Source organism: Manis pentadactyla, chromosome 7 (genome assembly GCF_030020395.1).
Source record: "Manis pentadactyla isolate mManPen7 chromosome 7, mManPen7.hap1, whole genome shotgun sequence".
NCBI classification, from domain to species: Eukaryota; Metazoa; Chordata; class Mammalia; order Pholidota; family Manidae; genus Manis; species Manis pentadactyla.
In genome coordinates, this window is record NC_080025.1 from 139313829 (window position 1) to 139331691 (window position 17863).

General features: G+C 39.6%; 1 protein-coding gene across 2 annotated transcripts in view; it reads right to left on the reverse strand.

Annotated features, from left to right (window-relative positions):
- Positions 1–17863, reverse strand: part of TPK1 (thiamin pyrophosphokinase 1) — a 354196-nt gene that overhangs the window by 280653 nt on the left and 55680 nt on the right. For both annotated transcript variants that reach the window (XM_036926208.2, XM_036926206.2), the window contains exon 3: positions 17044–17115. In XM_036926208.2, coding sequence (XP_036782103.2) covers positions 17044–17115 — 72 coding nt within the window. The remainder of the gene's footprint in view (positions 1–17043; positions 17116–17863) is intronic.

The window sequence follows — 17863 nt, forward strand, 5'->3', positions numbered from 1 at the left end:
GCCAACACTCAAAATACGAACTCTCATTAGTGCAGTGATAGCATAAATATAAGGATGGATGGAATCTTTACTAAGTTGTTATCATATTGATTGGGAGTTCGACGTTTATGATTTATAAACTTCTAAAGTTAAGGCTAGCAGAAAAGACTTTCAGGTTACTGAGGTACACAGTTAGTCTAAAATCACCATAACTAGAATTTTTTATAAGGAACACGGGTATTACACAGTTCAATCTTCCTTCCAGAGACTTAAACGTCAGTTGTGCCTAATTAAGAATAAAATACATTCATTCCACAACCTCAAAATCTGTTAAACTGAACAAATGACAAAGATAGGATGCCTCCAATTTGCTGAGAAAGGCTTCAGCATTCTACTTAGCTGCAACAGCTCATAGCTGCATTCTTATGGAAAAGGAACAAATGTCACAGACATGCCAGAAAAACAATTTTCTAGAAGAAGAACCTCCAAGCCATTCCTACATCACACTTAAACATGTAGAGTAATGCATACAGCCTTTGATGCTGTTAAATATGAAAAGATCACTTTCTATTTACCAAAAAAAAGTTTGCATATGCTTTTCTATTTACTTTTCTCCTCTGGAAGAAAGAATTGTTGCTTCTTTAAAACCCAAGACAACAGACATATCTCAATTTGTTTTATTCTCAGAAGATAAACAATTCACCTCTCCAAGAAAATATTAGGAGGTTAGTAAAACATGCTTACAATTCTGTTATCAATGGAAAAAAATACTAGTTTAGACTAATTTGTAACATTCGCGTGATATGTTTTTGCTTTGTTATGTCAGGTAAGAGATAAAAAGACACACACGGAACAAGTTATTATGGAGGCCTTGGCAAAAAATGTCCCATTAAAACTAGAAACAGTGCTCCATTTGTAACATTATGACAGTATTCCTATCTCATTTCCAACAACCAGAGATGGTATTTTATTCAATGAGCAAGAGTTTTGGGATATAGTACTCAGAGGCCTTGTGAATGTTATGATTGAAAGCATATTTTCTCAAGGATGACTTTGATTTGGTAATAATTGAGATTAATAAAATTAAAAATTAAGGAGAAAATAGTCCTGCCTACATAAGGCAAGGGAGAATCTGATTAATTTAGGCATATGGATATGGATAAGCCACATGGACAAGTGAAAACAATGCAATCTACTGGTTTAAATAAATATATAGTTGTTTAATATTTCCCTAGATTACTAAATTTGCTTTCTATGTACATCCATACTCCTACAAATTTCAGTTTCTATTTATCGTTTTTCCTCTAAGATGACAAATGCAGCCTATTTCCGGGCAGTACAAAGATAATATCCCTTTCGTTATTCCTGCAATGTTCTGTATGTTACTGAATATGAAGAATGAACAATGCTGTGAATCATGAAAAACTGCCAGCAAAACCCCAGGAAAAGGACTGAAATTGCAAAATACATCAATATAAAAAAGATGTACAAAGTAATCATAAAGCAAAAAGACTAGCTTGGGTTTGTAACCAGCGATAAGTTACATATTCAATAAATATTTGTCTAATGATCTAATGAATGATCCAGGCTGGTAATGATAAGTACGTTTTAAACACAGTATTACCAATCTATTTTTGAGCATAACCACAAGTTGCTGAGTTAAAAATTAAATGTACCTTATTTATCCTCTATGGTCTCATCTTTTGAACTTCCAAGAACATCCCAAAGACATATCACATTACTAAGAAAGTCAAAAGAATTCTGTATTCTTAAAGGGAATGATGGAATACAGGAGGAGGATGCACTTTTTGGCACTTTGATCTTCAACATAAAATTACAGAACAATTTTACTTTAAAGGCTGAATCATAATTTCAAAAGCAAATATTCTGAATGATTCTATTTCCATTAACTTCTACTACTTTAGAATGTATTCTACACATTGACCACTTATGGATAAAAGACTTTAAAATACCTTATAATGCTCAATTTTACAGTCATTCATTTATGACTTATTGGAAAGGAAAAAACAACCATTGCTGTTATTTTTCCCCTTTTAATTATTTATGCTGCACAGAAACAGAAAGAAAGAAGAGAGGATGGTAACTCTTAAAAGATACTAGGTTTGTTTGTTTGTTTATTGATTTTTATTCTCTTCACCTATTTTTCCACCTACCCAACCCCTCCCACACGGTAACCACCAGTCTCTTCTCAGTGTCTATTGGTATATTGCAGTTTAGTTTTGTTTTTAGATTCCACGCATGGGTGAAATCACACGGTATTTTTCTTCCTCTACCCTCCAGGTCCATCCGTGTTGTTGCTAATGTTTCTTTTTTATGGCTGAATAATATCCTATTGTATATATGTACATATCCCATTCATCTATTGATTGACACTCTGGTTGCCTCCATATCTTGGCTGTTGTAAATAATGCATCAGTAAAAGGCATTAGGTTTAGCAAGCATATCTGCACTGATTTTACTAACCCACTTCATTCACCATTGTTGGACAGTCTGCTGACTGAATATTTTTACCAGTAAGGCTAAATCAATGAATCTACTCACTTCATAAAAACCATCATCTGTGTGTGTGTGTGTGTGTCTGTGTGTGTATGTGCATGTATATATATATGTGTATATATACATATACATATTTATATTAACATGAGAGGAGTTGAGGGGGAAAAGGTGAGGTATTTTCTAATGTAGATGTTCAAAGTAAAGTAACATATCTTAAACATTTTTATTAAAGAATTATATGTCTGTTTCCAAGTAAGAAACACAAAACTATAAAAACAAACAAAATAACATTATCGATGGGAATACTTTCTGTATAAATACAATTAAGTCTCTGTTTCAAAGCTACCGCCTCCCTCATCTAAAATATCCTCCCGTCTCTAGATATCTTACATAACACTGACAGGTAGTTTTGCTGAGAGTCCCAGTGGTGGGATTTGTAATCCTTTATTTACCACTCAGTGAACAAATCTAGTACAAGGGTTGGCCTCCGTACTGCAAGCAGGCCGTGTCCTGTAAAGGAGGCGCGAAGGATCCCATTTAAGGCTGGCCTTCATGTGAAATGACTTATGGAATATCCACACTGAAATTTACAATGCTCCCAAAGCAATGCAAAGAATCTTTCTAATAGGCATTTCACAAGAAACACAAACTCTTCTCATCTATAAAGGGTAATAGGTCAATGACCAAAATAATCATAGATAAATCAGTTATTTAAATTTGTGCTTTAATCCATTTGGTCTATACTTTTTTCTGTATCTGCTTCAGGTGTCCAAAACTGATTTCCCAAGTTTGATTATATCACCAAATTAATATCTAATAATTCCACTGTTTTTCTGAAGTCAGTGAAATGTCTTCCTTAAACAAACGGCAACCACTGTCAGTCTCCCTCTAGCACACTGACTCCAAGGGAGGCTCAATGCCTACCAGTAACTGATGGGAGCTACAACATACTAAGGTAAGATAAAGACTGTCTATAAGAATAACTAGCACCAGGCTTCCAAATAAAAGGGACACCTATGAGACCAATATTCTATGGAAAAGAGAGAGTTGAACAATTTCCAAATTGCCAAGAAGCCTTGTATATACTGATATTAGTTTCCCTTCCATAGAAAAATACCATAGATTGGGTGACTTAATAGAAATTTATATTCTCACACGGAGATAAGAAGTCCAAGACCAAGGTGTTTGTGAGCACCATACCTGCTGTCCCTTTCTGTTCTTATAAGGACACCAGTCCTATTGTGTTAAGACCCCACTCTGTGACCTCACTTAGCCTCATTACCTCTTTAATGAGTGCAGTGGGCGGCAAACAGGTTCATAACAATAATACACTTTGATTTGCAGAGAATATTATGAATACAGTGAGACTGTATATATTGGAAACTGGACTGTAAACACTTTAAGAACAGAGCCCATGTTATCCCAGGCCTCGTACTTTGCATTGCTTAACAGACAATGCTATTAAAAAAATGTGGATTAAAATAGGAAATAAAAGATATTTTTGCCTCTCAGTAAATATATCAGAGACTGTAGTGTTGTGAAAATTGGTATTTTTTAAATGTCTCTTTTTTTAGTATAGCAAATGCAACAGTTCATGTAAATACCATCGAATTAGGAAATGTAGCAAAAGATTTACAAATGCATTTCAAACATGAAGTACTTGAAATTTTGGCATCAATTCTCTAAATCCCTTATGACACCGTGGTCAACAAAACAAAACAAGACATAACACAAAGGCATCAGGAGTACATTCTTGGAAAGAAAGTAACACAGAGGTCCTTAATATCTGACAATATTTGTATTATAATACCGGAATGATAAAAGACCTAATTCAATAGAAATGGATCACTACCATGGGGACTGGAGTGGAATATATCTGTGGCCTTACATCAAACAAAATGTATTTCGTTCTGTGCCACCAATCTACTGAAATGTTTTACAAATTTGATAATCTTTATAGTCCCCAAAATGTTTCTGTATGACTTGGACAGATCTTTTCTGCCAGCCTTATTTACAGGGACTACAGCTTGTACATGACTGTTCTGCTTAATGGCCCTGAACAGAGTATGCAAATTGCTCATCAGATCTTTGGCTCAATGTTCACTTAAATGTGCTCAAAGCATAAGTTCGGTGAAACACTAGGCACAGAAAATGACACAAATAGTGTCAATTTGGTAGTTCGATAAACTGTGGTAAGGCTAACTATTATAGGAGTCTTAAGTTTAATGACTAATCTACTCATTAGCAGAACATATGCCTCCCAGATCAGCCTAACCAATGTTCGGATACCCTAAAGCCCAGCGTTTTCCCAGCTAACATTTCTGCTGGGGCTTTTCCTGGATGCATTTAAATGACAAAAATGTACCCTATAGTCTACCAATCCAGGTAGTCATAAGCAGCAAATCCCTAAAAGCTAAATTCACGGTAACTATTTGGATGGTGAGGAAGCCTTACTAGAAGGTGTTTCACTTCAATAGCAATTCTGCCATTAGTCAAACAGTTCCCACTGTTCGGTTCTATTAAACGTATTCAAAAATAGACTATTTCCTCTCCCAACAGTCCCTCTCCTACTGGCTTAAGTAAGCATTTTACCCCATGATTTTCTTCTATGGTACTCTATGCAGTGTGATTCAATATTGCCACTAACCTCTAGACATAGAAAGAATGTAGACCAGATTTTTCTCCCAGCCAAACATCCGCCTCCTAGTCAGGTGGTAAGGAGCACATTACACCCTCTGTCTTTTCTGCTTCCCAAGAGTGGCTTCTTTCCAAAGACCATGACAGCTATTCTTGTGAAACTGAAAGCTCAGCAAGGCTCAGTTTCCCCCAGTAATGAGTACTACATCAAGTTATTTTTTAATCAGTAATTGTACACAAATAATTTGCCAGTAAAAATGTTCTTTAATTCATCTATATTCAATCAAATAGTATAACCTTAAGATAAACTTCCAGATTAGCTAACCTAGAGACAACCTATCACAGGGAGAAGTCACTAAGGAATGTGGGACAACATTATTGCACTTAAGAGCACTAATACTTATCTAACACATAACAGTACATAGCATTTAAAGTAGGGTCAGGGTAAAAATAAATGTTTCTAGATTCTTAAGGTTACAACACACTATACAATGAGGGGGAGAAAAGAAATGTGACATTCACCATGTTTCTCTGATTGCTTCTTCAAAGCCTGCTCTTACAGAAGTCCTGCAATCGAAATGAATAAGCTGCATAATTTAACTGAAATGGACAAAAACCACTATGGAGACATTTTTCTCAATAACAAATTTCTGGGAAGAGTGGTTGATCATGACAATGTCTGCTTTTCAGGAAAGGCCATCTAGATCCTGAGTATTTGGAGTGGGAGAATGACACTATGCCTTTTACTAACAAACTGGAAACCATCAATCCAAACCTCCCTCCTTGGTTGAGGTTCAGACCGTTGTCTGGGTGTCCATTGTTATGGCCTCTATCCTCAATCATTTCGGAGAGGAGGATTCCACCTTCATCTCATTTTGGAGCAGAAGATTAGAGTTTCAGGTCATTGATACTTTCTGGTGAGTACTCAATTATGGGAAGAAATTCTCCCAGGGACTCTCTGATCAATCCCCTTTTGGAGACTCTGGCTGGATTTGTGTTTAAAGAATAGGCTCCATCACCCTTTCAGTTTCCTCCGCAATGAACCCATTACCTGGGATAACTGAAACACCACTGGCCACTCTGGGGATCTTTTGAGATTCCAAAGTAATTTATTTGCAATTGGAAGAAGAAAAGAAAACCAGAAACTTGAATCGGAGAGCATATTTCAACTGGTATTTGGAGGCCTCTAAGAAATTAAGTGGTTCTCAACTTGCTTCCTTACCAAACATAACTCTAAACTGTCTAAAGCTAACTGTGACCTCTCCCGGAGACAATCAAAACTAGAAAAGCTTACTGAGATTTCTGAGCCGCCACTGCCGCTGCCGCTCCCCTCCACCTTCTCTCTCCTGCTCTCTAGCTCTATGTCCTTCAGCTGAACTTCCCCTCTGTCCTGGGAACCCTACAGCACCTCTAGATCCTATAAGTCCTGGGGCTCCCCTTAACTCCTCAGACCTCACAGAAAACCAGGAAAGCTGGGGTGGTCCACGTCTCTTTTGCTCCTTGGTCTAAAGCTCAATTGCAAGCTATAAAACAAGAAATTTGTCTGTCTCACAAATCTCTCCAAATCCAGAAATGTGGCTGTCTTTACCAATCCCCAAACCTCTGCTGCTTTTCTCAAAGGGCTTGTAAATTCCTAGCCTTAGGAAACCAAATCCTTCTTGGAGGCACTTGCATCCTTTCTCTGTCCCTTGAAGTTGAAATCTTAGGTCTCTGCAATGTAAACACACCCCACAACTGCCTGAGGCTGAAAACAAACAAATAATAAAAAATGGAAATAAGCCTTTTCAAAATACAAATTGCTGTAAGGGCTCTCCTACCCAAACTTTAGACCTCAGCTTCCTTAAGATGTGTTCAGGGACAAATACAAATCTCAAAATTTCTTCTTCCCAAAAAATAACTGTAAGATGTTTGCATGTCTACATGCTCATTGTGTGTCTATTGTAGATATATGGCATTGTTCATCATTTATGGTACTGTTAAAGTTAATTTTAAAAACAGCTTTATTTACTAGGCTTAAAAAGAAAATATTACGTGCTTATATATAGTATTCGTAAAATTCTCAAAATTAAAAACATAATCCAAACAAGAAAATATTGAATATTAATGAGAATTTAAATTTGTTAGATTAAAACAGACATATAGTTGGAGATATTACCATTAAAATTAAAATTTTATTCTGCCTTATTTGCCAATCAAGTAAGTTTATGTTATCCCTATATGGGTAAAATTGCAAAATTTCAAGAATTTCTCGCCTGGCTTTAGTTCATCTCCATATCAATAGGTGTTTCCAAGGGGTGGAGAGAACTAACTCATGTCCATATCCACTGGCAAAATTACATGGGTGAGAGAGGGCATATCTGGACCGGAGAGGTTGAGTGAGGCCTCTTTTTCTGCAGCCAGATCAAGAGAGGCACGGAACAATTGCTTGTAAGAAATAAATGGGTTTTTCCCACGGTATTTCTCCCTTTGACTGATTTTGGTTTTCAAAGGTATTTCGCCCCAGGATTTTCCCCCTGGAGTTCTATCTGGCGGTAGTCGGCAGGACCTCTGAACTGAAATCTGTCTACATGGGTGCGACCCTTGGGCAGGCTGCCTCTAGAGATGGTTGGTAGATGCCCAGAACAACCCCCCCATCCCCCCCTGTGAATGGTGGGGAGGCCCCAGTGGCTGCAGAGGTAGAGGGTGCAGCTTCACTCGGGAGCCCCCTATCTGTGGGTCTTCCAATTGGGGAGCCCCTAGTGGGGAACTGGTCTAGGGTAAAGGACCTCCTAGAGGGGTGGGGCCTTCCCCAGAACTGGGGAAGGGTGGAGACACAGGAAGCTGTGCAATTAGCCCTCCATGAGATGAAGACCATTTAGAGGCCCTGAGTGGCCGTGTAGCAGCTGGGATTGTGGGCTCTCTTTTCTTTGAGATAGTGAAAAGCGTTATCGAGGAGAGAGAGAGAGAGAGACTTCAGCAGGAGAGGGACACACTTCAGCATTGCTTGGGGGAGCTGGGCATAAAAAATATCATCTATAAATGGACCCCAAGGGCCCTAATGAGGAGGTGTTCACTGCAGGAATGAGAAATCTGGTGCTCCATACAGCTCCCCCTTCTCTCTTTGGGTCCCTAGTGACTATTCTTGCCCCCCACATACGGCAGCCCATAAGTGAGGCTACTCGTACTTCAGCAGATCCGGAGGAGGTTGAAACAATAAGAGCACAGAAGGAAGTACAGGCCAAGACTGAAAAGACAGGTGCAAAGGGCCCTGTGAAGGCAGGTCTTGAGGACCCAGATGTGGGCTGATTTGATAAAGGCCGGGGTAGTAAAAGACAAATTTGATGGGCAGCCCAATAGGATCTTGATAGATGTGGCACCAATTAAAACCAGAGCAGCAGTTCCAGCCGCTGAGGTCCAGGACATGGAAGTCAGAGTCAGAGCCCCATGTCCGGCCTGTGTCCCTGCAAGACTTCCTGGGGGACAGTATTTAGGCTCTGCCTGGGTCCTCACCCCACAGGACGACGATTGGGCATTGTGGTTTGACTGAAGGAGGGGTCAAGGTTCCCACCTTGTGGGACGTGGTGGGGACTGGATGCCACATGTAGAATTAGCAATTCATTGGTCCCCCATGAAGGCATAGTGTGTCCTGGTGCTGGTGGACACAGGAGCTGAGAGTTCTCTGATTTATGGCAGCCCTGAGCATTTTCCTGGGACCCCTGCTGTGACAGATGGCTATGGGGGTAAGGTGATTAGAGGGAAGAAAGCCCCAATCCCACTGGGGAGAGAGCTTTTAACTGCAAAGGACTATACTGTGTACATTTCTCCCATCCCTGAATATATTTTGGGGGTAGATATCTTGCAGGGCCTGTGGTTACAAACCACTGCAGGTGAGTTCAGAATAAGGGTACATATGGTAAAGGCAGTTCTGAGGGGACATGCTAAGCACCTGCCTGTAGTCTTCCTATACCTTAGTGGGTGATAAATACTAAGCAGTATCAATTGCCTGGGGGGCAGAAGGAAATTGGAAAAACTACAGGAGTTGGTGAAGGTGGGCATCATAAAGCCCACTCATAGTCCTTTTAATTCCCCAGTGTGGCCAGTGAAAAAGCCAGACGGCTCCTGGACTACGATCCTGGACTACAGCAACCTGAATAAAGTTACACCCCTTTGCATGCTGTTGTCCCCTCAATAGCAGCCCTTATGGACACACTAAGTCCTGAACTAGGGATGTATCATTATGTTGTGAACCTTGCTAATGCTTTCTTTTCTATTAACATAGCACAGGAAAGTCAGGAACAGTTTGCCTTCATGTGAGAAGGCTGGGAATGGACATTTACCGTCCTTCCATAGGGATACCTCCACAGTCCGACCATTTGCCGTGAACTTATTGCCCAGGAATTGGCCACATGAATGAAACTGCAAACAATGCAGCTCTATCACTATATTGATGATACTGTGCTCACATCTGGTTCTCTAGCAGATTTAGAAGGAGCAGTTCCTAGACTGCTGCAGCATCTACAAGAGAAAGGATGGGCTGTGAACAGCACCAAGGTTCAGGGACCTGTTTGTCTGTAAAGTTCTTGGAGGTTGTCTGGTTGGTAAAACTACAGTTATCCCAGAAGCAGTCATAGACAAGGTCCAGGCTTTCCATACTCCTACCACTGAGGCAGTATTACAAGAGCGTTTGGGCCTTTTGGGCTACTGGCGAGTGTTTATCCTGCACTTGTCACAAATTCTGAAGCCCTTATACCGGTTGGTACAAAAGGGCATCAAATGGGACTGGAATGAGACCTGTGCAGCTGCTTTTACTACTGCTAAGTGGGCAGTCAAGGTCATACAGGCCTTGAGTGTAATGGACTCATCAAGGCCCCGTGAGCTAGATGTTCATGTAACCGAAGATGGTTATGGGTGGGGTCTTTGGCAGCAGCTTGAATAGACACGCCAACCTATTGGATTCTGGTCACAACTATTGAAAGGAGCAGAGGTCCGGGTCACCTTGATAGAGAAGCAACTAGCTGCTGTGTACCATGCCTTGCTGGCTACAGAGCCCATCGCCAGAACAGCTCCAACCAAGGTAGTAACTACCTATCCCATCATGGGGTGGGTGAGGGACGGGACCCAGAGGCCTTGGAATAGCATGGCACAGACACCTACCCTGGCCAAATGGGTTGCATATTTACAGCAGCATAGCACCCTCTCTACTAGCCCCTTAATTAGAGAACTGCAGTGCTTTATTGGGGCCAGTGATCTATACCAGTGGAAAGCAGGAAGAACTTGCTTTTGAGCCATTGGTAGCCGAGAGTCCTTTTCTGGAGAGAAAAGCCCATATACCTGAAGATGCTTGGTACACAGATGGCTCCAGCTGTGGGCAGCCCCTGAAGTGGAGGGCTGTGGCTTTCCATCCTAAAACTGAGACAAATAGATGGAGGATGGAGAGGGGAAGAGCAGCCAATGGGCTGATTTGTGGGCAGTATGGCTCGTGATCACCCAGGAGCCTTCCACCATAGTTGTCTGCATTGACAGCTGGGCTGTATGTCAGGGCTTGACCCTGTGGCTACTGACATGGTACCATGCCAACTGGATGGTTGGTCACCGGATCCTTTGGAGATAAGAGTTGTGGCAAGACTTATGGGTCTCTAGCAGACTAAGACAGTTACCGTATATCATGTGACTGGCCATTTGCCTTTGGCATCCCCAGAGAATGATGAAGCAGACACATTGGCCCAGGTGCGCTGGCCAGAAGGAAAGCCTGCCTCTGATGTGGCCCAATGGTTACATCAGCATTTTTTGCACGTGGGGCAAAAGACAATGTGGGCTGTAGCCCATCAGTGGGGTTTGTCACTGACCTTTGAGGAAGTCAGCAAAGCCCAGAAGCAGTGCCTTGTATGCTCTAAGAGAGACTTAGACTGCGTCCAGCAGTAACATGGGACAATAGTAAAGCGGTTGATAACCTCTGTCAGGTGGCAGATAGACTATATTGGGCCTCTGCCCATATCGGAAAGATATTGGTATGCCATGACCTGTGTGGACACAGCTATTGGCCTGTTGGTTGCTTTTCTGTACATCGTGAAGATGAGCAAACTACCAAGAAGGGCCTAGAGCATCTCTTTGCAGACTCTGGCTGGCCAGCCACATGTGATTGAAAGCAATCAAGGGGCCCACTTTACCAGATATGCATTACAAAGATGAGTGCAGCAATTAGGAATAGAATGGAAGTTTCATGTACCATGTAACCCTACCGGGGCAGGCATGATAGAGAGGTACAAAGGTTTGTTGAAATCTGGCCGAAAATCAGACCAATAGTCTATGGGGCTGGTCAGTTGTTTATGGACAGTGCTATGGCATTTTAATGAGAAACCCCGGAAAGGAGCCTTGAGCCCTGTGGATATGCTAACGCCCATTGCTGCCTCTCCTATGCAGCTGGATGTGCCAACCAAAGAGGAGTCATTGAAGCCCGGATATGGCCGGCAGAGCAACATCCTGCTGCCAGCCCCGACTGCACTAAGCCCTGGAGACACTGTTGAGTGGAAGGGGCCCTGGACATTTTGACTCATTGACCACTGATGGCTGGCCCTTCTGGCACCTTGGGGGAAAGGCCTGGAAGCTGGCCTCCTGTGTGTTCCTGGAGTAACAGCAGACTGTTTCCCAAAGATCACAGTAATGTACCCAAAACGTCCTAGAGGTAAGAGCATCTTATGGGGAAGTTTGGTTTTATCTTTATGGCCAGTGCATGTACCTCCCATAGACCAGGGAGAGATCCCACTCCACTGTCCTTTCACAGGACCACTCTCTTGCATGTATCCAGCCTGATGGGCAAGATTTGCCTGTGTTGGCATCATTAAAACATGTATCTTATTACCCGTAAGGTTATTTTCTCCTACACTCCTTGTGGCCTGGACCCACCCCTGGGTGTAGCTGCCATGTGATGATTGCTCTGAACTCCCTACCTGTTCAGCTACTGCCTGCTTGTGGAAAGGGCGAGTGTGTACTTAATCTGCCTAGGACTTTGAACCTAGTTGAATCCTCTGGCTTTGTATTATCATAATTTTATTACTGTTGCTATTATATGTTATTAGTCTGGTTACAATGCTCCAGTTTTCTCACCCAGGGGCCATTGGGGAATGAGTAGATTGTAAGGTGAGATTTCTGGAGGAATAGGCTGTGGGTAAAACTGCAAAATTTCCAGAATCCCTCACCTGGCTTTAGTTCACCTGCACATTAATAGGTGTTTGGGAGGGGTGGAGAGAAGTAGACCATCTCCATATCAATAGGTAATTACATGAGCAAGCAAGGGCATGTGTGGACCAGAGAGGTTGGGTGGGGCCTCTTTTTCTGCAGCCGGGTCTCGAGAGAGATGCAGGACGACTGCTTATAAGAAACAAATAGCTTTCTCCCCCTTTATTTCTCCCTTTGACTGATTTCAGTTTCAAAGGTATTTTGTCCTCGGATTTCTCCCTCCTGGAGTTATACCCTCTTACAAACTTTGTCAGGAAAAATAACTTATAATGATAACTGATTTTGTCTAATGACTCATGAAATTTGAATTTTTTTTGGTAATCTACACATAATTGTTTGGAACAAATGAGTTAGACATAAATGGAATAAGAGTTTAAAAACTTTTTAACAATAATTATGATTTATGATATGCATACATAAAAATAGCTTCCAAAATTTTTTTGGTAACCTAAAACCTTACAGTTTTGCTAAGTTATAAATTAAGTTCATTAAATATCTCGATCATTTCCAAATAGGATAAAATAATGAAACATTATTTGCGAACATAGGTATATCTACTTTTGACTTCATGATTGCAGAGAAACTGAAGATAAACTTACATCTATTAGTAAGTATGTAGGAAGGGATAGCAGTGGGGAGATACGGCCAGAGAAAAAAACTATATTAAAAAGACACACTTTTAAAAAAAATGATTGACCAGGACTAGCCTTTCCACACTCAGCTTTAGGAATAGTCCTAAGGTGATTTCAAAATTTCAAGGTGATGATCAAAAAACATATCTATCTCCCATGGAATGCCTCTAATAAGGTCAATGTATACAGATACATATAATAAGATTAAAAGAGCAATTGAAGCAAACCAATCAATTCAAACAACCTCCATAGAAAAATGACAATAAACAATGAGCATAAACAAACAAACTGGGCACTGGAAGTAAGTAAAGAGGTCCCACCAAATACGGAAATGGGAATAGATTTAAAAAATGATACATTTTATATGATATAAACTTATGAACCTTAGTGGAGCTTGGCTTCAGATAACCAGGCAAAAAAGCAGCTCACACAGTCCCAGGTGCATAATTTATGAAGGAAAAGGTTGGCATTACACAACTACTTGAAGCAAGGTGCTTTATAGTCTATTTCTATGTCATCTGATGGCAATACTAATCACTAGCACAAGATCAGAATAATTAGTGAAGTAAGTCAAGATTCTATTAAAAACTGCTTTGTTTAGGTAAGGTGTTTTTCTCTTAAAAAAACATACAGACATGAACAAAGTACAGTCAGTTAATCAAATACTACAATAACTACTACTAAGAAACTAGAGCAAGTTCATTTTAAGGACTTGTGGCTCCTTGAGCCTCTAACATGCTGTCAGAGGAACAGGCCACACCTGTGTTCCTTAACTGCCTAATGTAGCCATAACTGAGAACCCCCAGTTGCGTCCCCAGCTTTGAGCCCAATGCCTGATGCAGAATGGCCTCAACAAGCATCTGTCAATTCCAAATGGAATGGAAGGAAAAATGCTGATGTTATGAAACCAAAGACCTTGCTGACTTCAACTCATATACACCAGCTCTGCCTCCTTTAACCTCAAAGACCCCGCCTGATGGTCAGCCTCCTCCCAAATGTCCCAGAGTGCACTGCTCATACTCTGGGGAGATGTGAAGGTTAGTCACCAGAAAACTGAAAAGGAAAAAATCAAGTGAAGAAAAACAATGCCTTACTGGAAGAAGAAAGTGTCACACTGTAGATAAGAACCTTGCATTAACAGCCTGATCGCCCATTACTCATAATCTAATGAACATGGTCACCACTGTACTGCTGATCAAATGGAAACAACAAAGGCTGTGAGCTCACGTTAAAAATGAGGATACATTTTAAGAAGCCAAACTCCTAGAAACCTGATAAGTGGTCCATCCATATAACCTTGTCCCAGGTAAGTGACTATGTCAGACTTTTTATTTCTTGGTTTGTTTTTTAATTGGATGTAACTCAGCAATCTCTCCTACTACCTTTGAAGACTTTGATTAGCATGGTCAAGAGTAAGAGTAAGTGATCTATGACAAGAAATAAACAGGACCCTTCAGACACAGACATCCCTATTTTTCTCACCATGTATTTCAGGGTGGAAGAGAAACTCTTGACTCAGAGAAAAGAGGTTAAGAAATCTGAAGGCAATATCTATTCACAAATACCAATAAACTCTGATAGTTACAGAAAAGTTAGATACAAAGTACACTTCTGTCTTTTTATCTACCTATCTACCTACCTACCTACATATTTATTTTATATCCCCAGATTCAATCAAGTATACAAAATGCTGGGATAGGTACAGATACACTTCAAGACTTGTAACCAAGAAAATACACCAAAACTTCATGAGGTATTAAAGAACAAATACATTTACAAACTTCTATAATTTTAATCTCCCTAGAACCCCTTCTTCAGTCATTTACACAAAACTTCCCAACACGTCAACTAAACATTGTAGGAAGAAACTAAAAAATAAACCTGCAAAGCAGTCTTTCCCCTTAAATGAATCTCAGCCAATATCTACTCACCAGAAGTCCTTGGCATTGGTTAAAGTTAAATTATTGATTTTATATGAGACTTACACTACACAGCAGCCTTCAAATTGTGCTGCATTTTGGTTTAACAGCCTGACTTTCACCCCTTGATTTTTGCTCTTCACAGATACTCATATCCAGGAAACAAAAATTACAAACACTATCAGGCATGCGGGCTAAAAAAGTAACAGGTGTGGCAGCCTCCAGCCACACCTTCTGTGCTGAAATCTCAAGCCACAAGGCTGCCCTCCTCCCAAACCCAGCGCTGCTCTGTACTTTCTTCTAGGCATCTACCTCTATTTTGTTAAAATCAGCAACTCCAGCTCAAAGGTTCCTTCCTTTACTTGGAAGAACACCACCACAAAACAGGACACTACAAACACAGAATTGCAGCTTCTGTTATGAGAATTCCGAAAACCCTATTCCACCTTTCCTTAGTATTTACTAACAGATCTGCTACTTAACAATGATTAATGGATCCAGGAAGCCAAGAATTAGCCTATAAGTATACATGAGAGAACATTTCAATAACCTCAGTGTAAGTTATTTTGGAAATGAGAATTATCTAACTATTTCAGTACATGCATCTCTATAGAGTTCTCTCCATGTATACAGATTGGCCAAGTGTTCATTTTTGATGAAAATCAAATAATTGGTTGGTATATGTGAGGCATGAGACTTGCAAAGCAAATTCACTGCAGAAAAACTAATGAAATGAGGAACTTCAGTCCATTCAAAAATCTGTATCATTTTACACTATATGCAAAATAGGACCCTTGACCCTCTAACATATGAGACTTCTTAATATGTAGTTTTCATTATCCAAGGTTTCCAACAGTTCCTATCAATGATTATTTTGTCTGTTTCTAATATTTGCAATAAAACACACACTCCTAAAAACATAATAAAACTTGATAAAAGTTCAGATAAAGAGGATCTGCCTAATCAGTTTACTTTTATTAGCAATATGAACCATACTAAATTTATTCTTTCACTCATTGTAATTTCTAAGTGATTACGTGCCATACACAGCACTGGGACATGGAGATAAAGTGACAAAAAAGACCTAATGGCACTCAAATAACTACCTGATTACAAGTACGTAGGCAGTAAGCGCCAAGAATGATAAGTTAATGGTTACTTAACTTTCCAACTTTGAGGGCAATGTTAGCAAAATTACAATGTGAAATTTTAACTTGACCTACTTAAAGATGTCTGAACTAAGATAAGAATACCAAGAGTTTTCATCATAATCATATAGGACAAGAAGAATTCTTTATACAAATTCATCTGTAATTTTTTTTTCCTTCTAATATCACAACTATCTCTGTCCATATATGTGAACTTTTTAACATAATGGGTTTGTATTTTAAGACAAATACCCTTAATGTGGGAATACTGAAGAAATCTGCGATAGTAAGGGAAGATAAAGAATATGCATCAACAGATCAATAATCAACTTCTTTTGCCGCTCCAATTTGGCCTAAAACTTACATCAATAACTTAGTAAAAGTAACCCTTTGAAAAAACCTCAAGATTTCAAGTTAGAAGTTCAAAACAGTGATATTTAATATTATTTTCTAGCCTAGAGTTAATTCTATAAAAATCAGAGAATAATGTAAAAACATCAAGTTACTAAAGCATGTTTCTTATATGAAAACTCAGATGTTTTAATTCTGTCAAACTATTTTAGTTTTAACTATTCTTCAGTACCCGCAGATGTTCTAATATACTGATAACATGTCTTCTTTTTCAATTTTGCAAATCTGATCACCCTGCAGATCAAGGCTTGTGGATGCTTTTCACTGTACCTGGTGCCAAAAATACTTGCAAAGTAACAAATACTTGTTAAGTACTCAGGGTTAAGCATCCACACAGTGGTTCTGAACTACAGCAGAATGATGCTATAATGTAATTCTGTCCTTGGGAGTCTATGCTGTAGAAACCACATATATAAACAGGTTAAAAGAGAAACAATAAGGTATACTTCTGTTAATTCAGTAACTAATCTTATTATTATGAATTCTACTTTTTGGTATACAGTTAGGTTCTGTAATTCTGAAATTTAATGGCCATGTTAGTACCAAATAAAGACAGCAAAGAATATAAATGCTAATGAAGATTACCTTTGCTCCAAAGATGGTGAACACAGTTGTCCAAAGGCTGATTCAGAATCACAAGGCAGTATTTCAACTTCCCTATTGAAATATAAAAAGAAAAATAAGTGAGCTGAGTCTTTGTTCCCTTCTCACTTGAGTCCAGAACCATACTCTACTAGTCCAGACCATCAATCTACAAGAGCTAAATTTTAAGCATAGCTATTTTCTCATACTTTGATTTTATTTTTTCTCATACTTTAATTTTAAAAGACACTATAGATTAATTAGATTTTCTTTATTCAATGTGGCCATCACATTACTATATTACTGAGGAATTTATGATAAAAACAGTTTTCATAAAAACAAGTGGGTAAGCTTCATTTTATAGGAGGTGGGGAACAGAAATGCTCATATGAATTCTTATCCTATGATCCACCACTTTGATGCAATGACCCTTCTATCTGGCCAGTTTGACATCATTCTGACATATTTACCAAGGGGTGTGGTCTGGTAGGTATGTATTTTCACATTCCTTCTCATTCTCATTTACTCATATTCTCTCCTTCACTCTTTCTCTCTCCCTCTGCCCTGACCCTATCCTGAACTCCAGTGCAAAATGTGTTTTTACAGAATCCCACAAGCTCTTCCAGGACTCTTTTACCCCAAGTTTCTAGATGGCACTCATTAGACTAAGAAAGACGGAAAAAAGTGACTTCTCCAACACCATTCCAAGCTTTTTATAATGCACTAGAAATTGTACTAAGCAAAAAAATGTAATCAGGCTGTTGAAAATCTGTCATTCGGCTCAGTTCAAGCACTCCATTTCATTTGTGGAAAAAAATGTTTG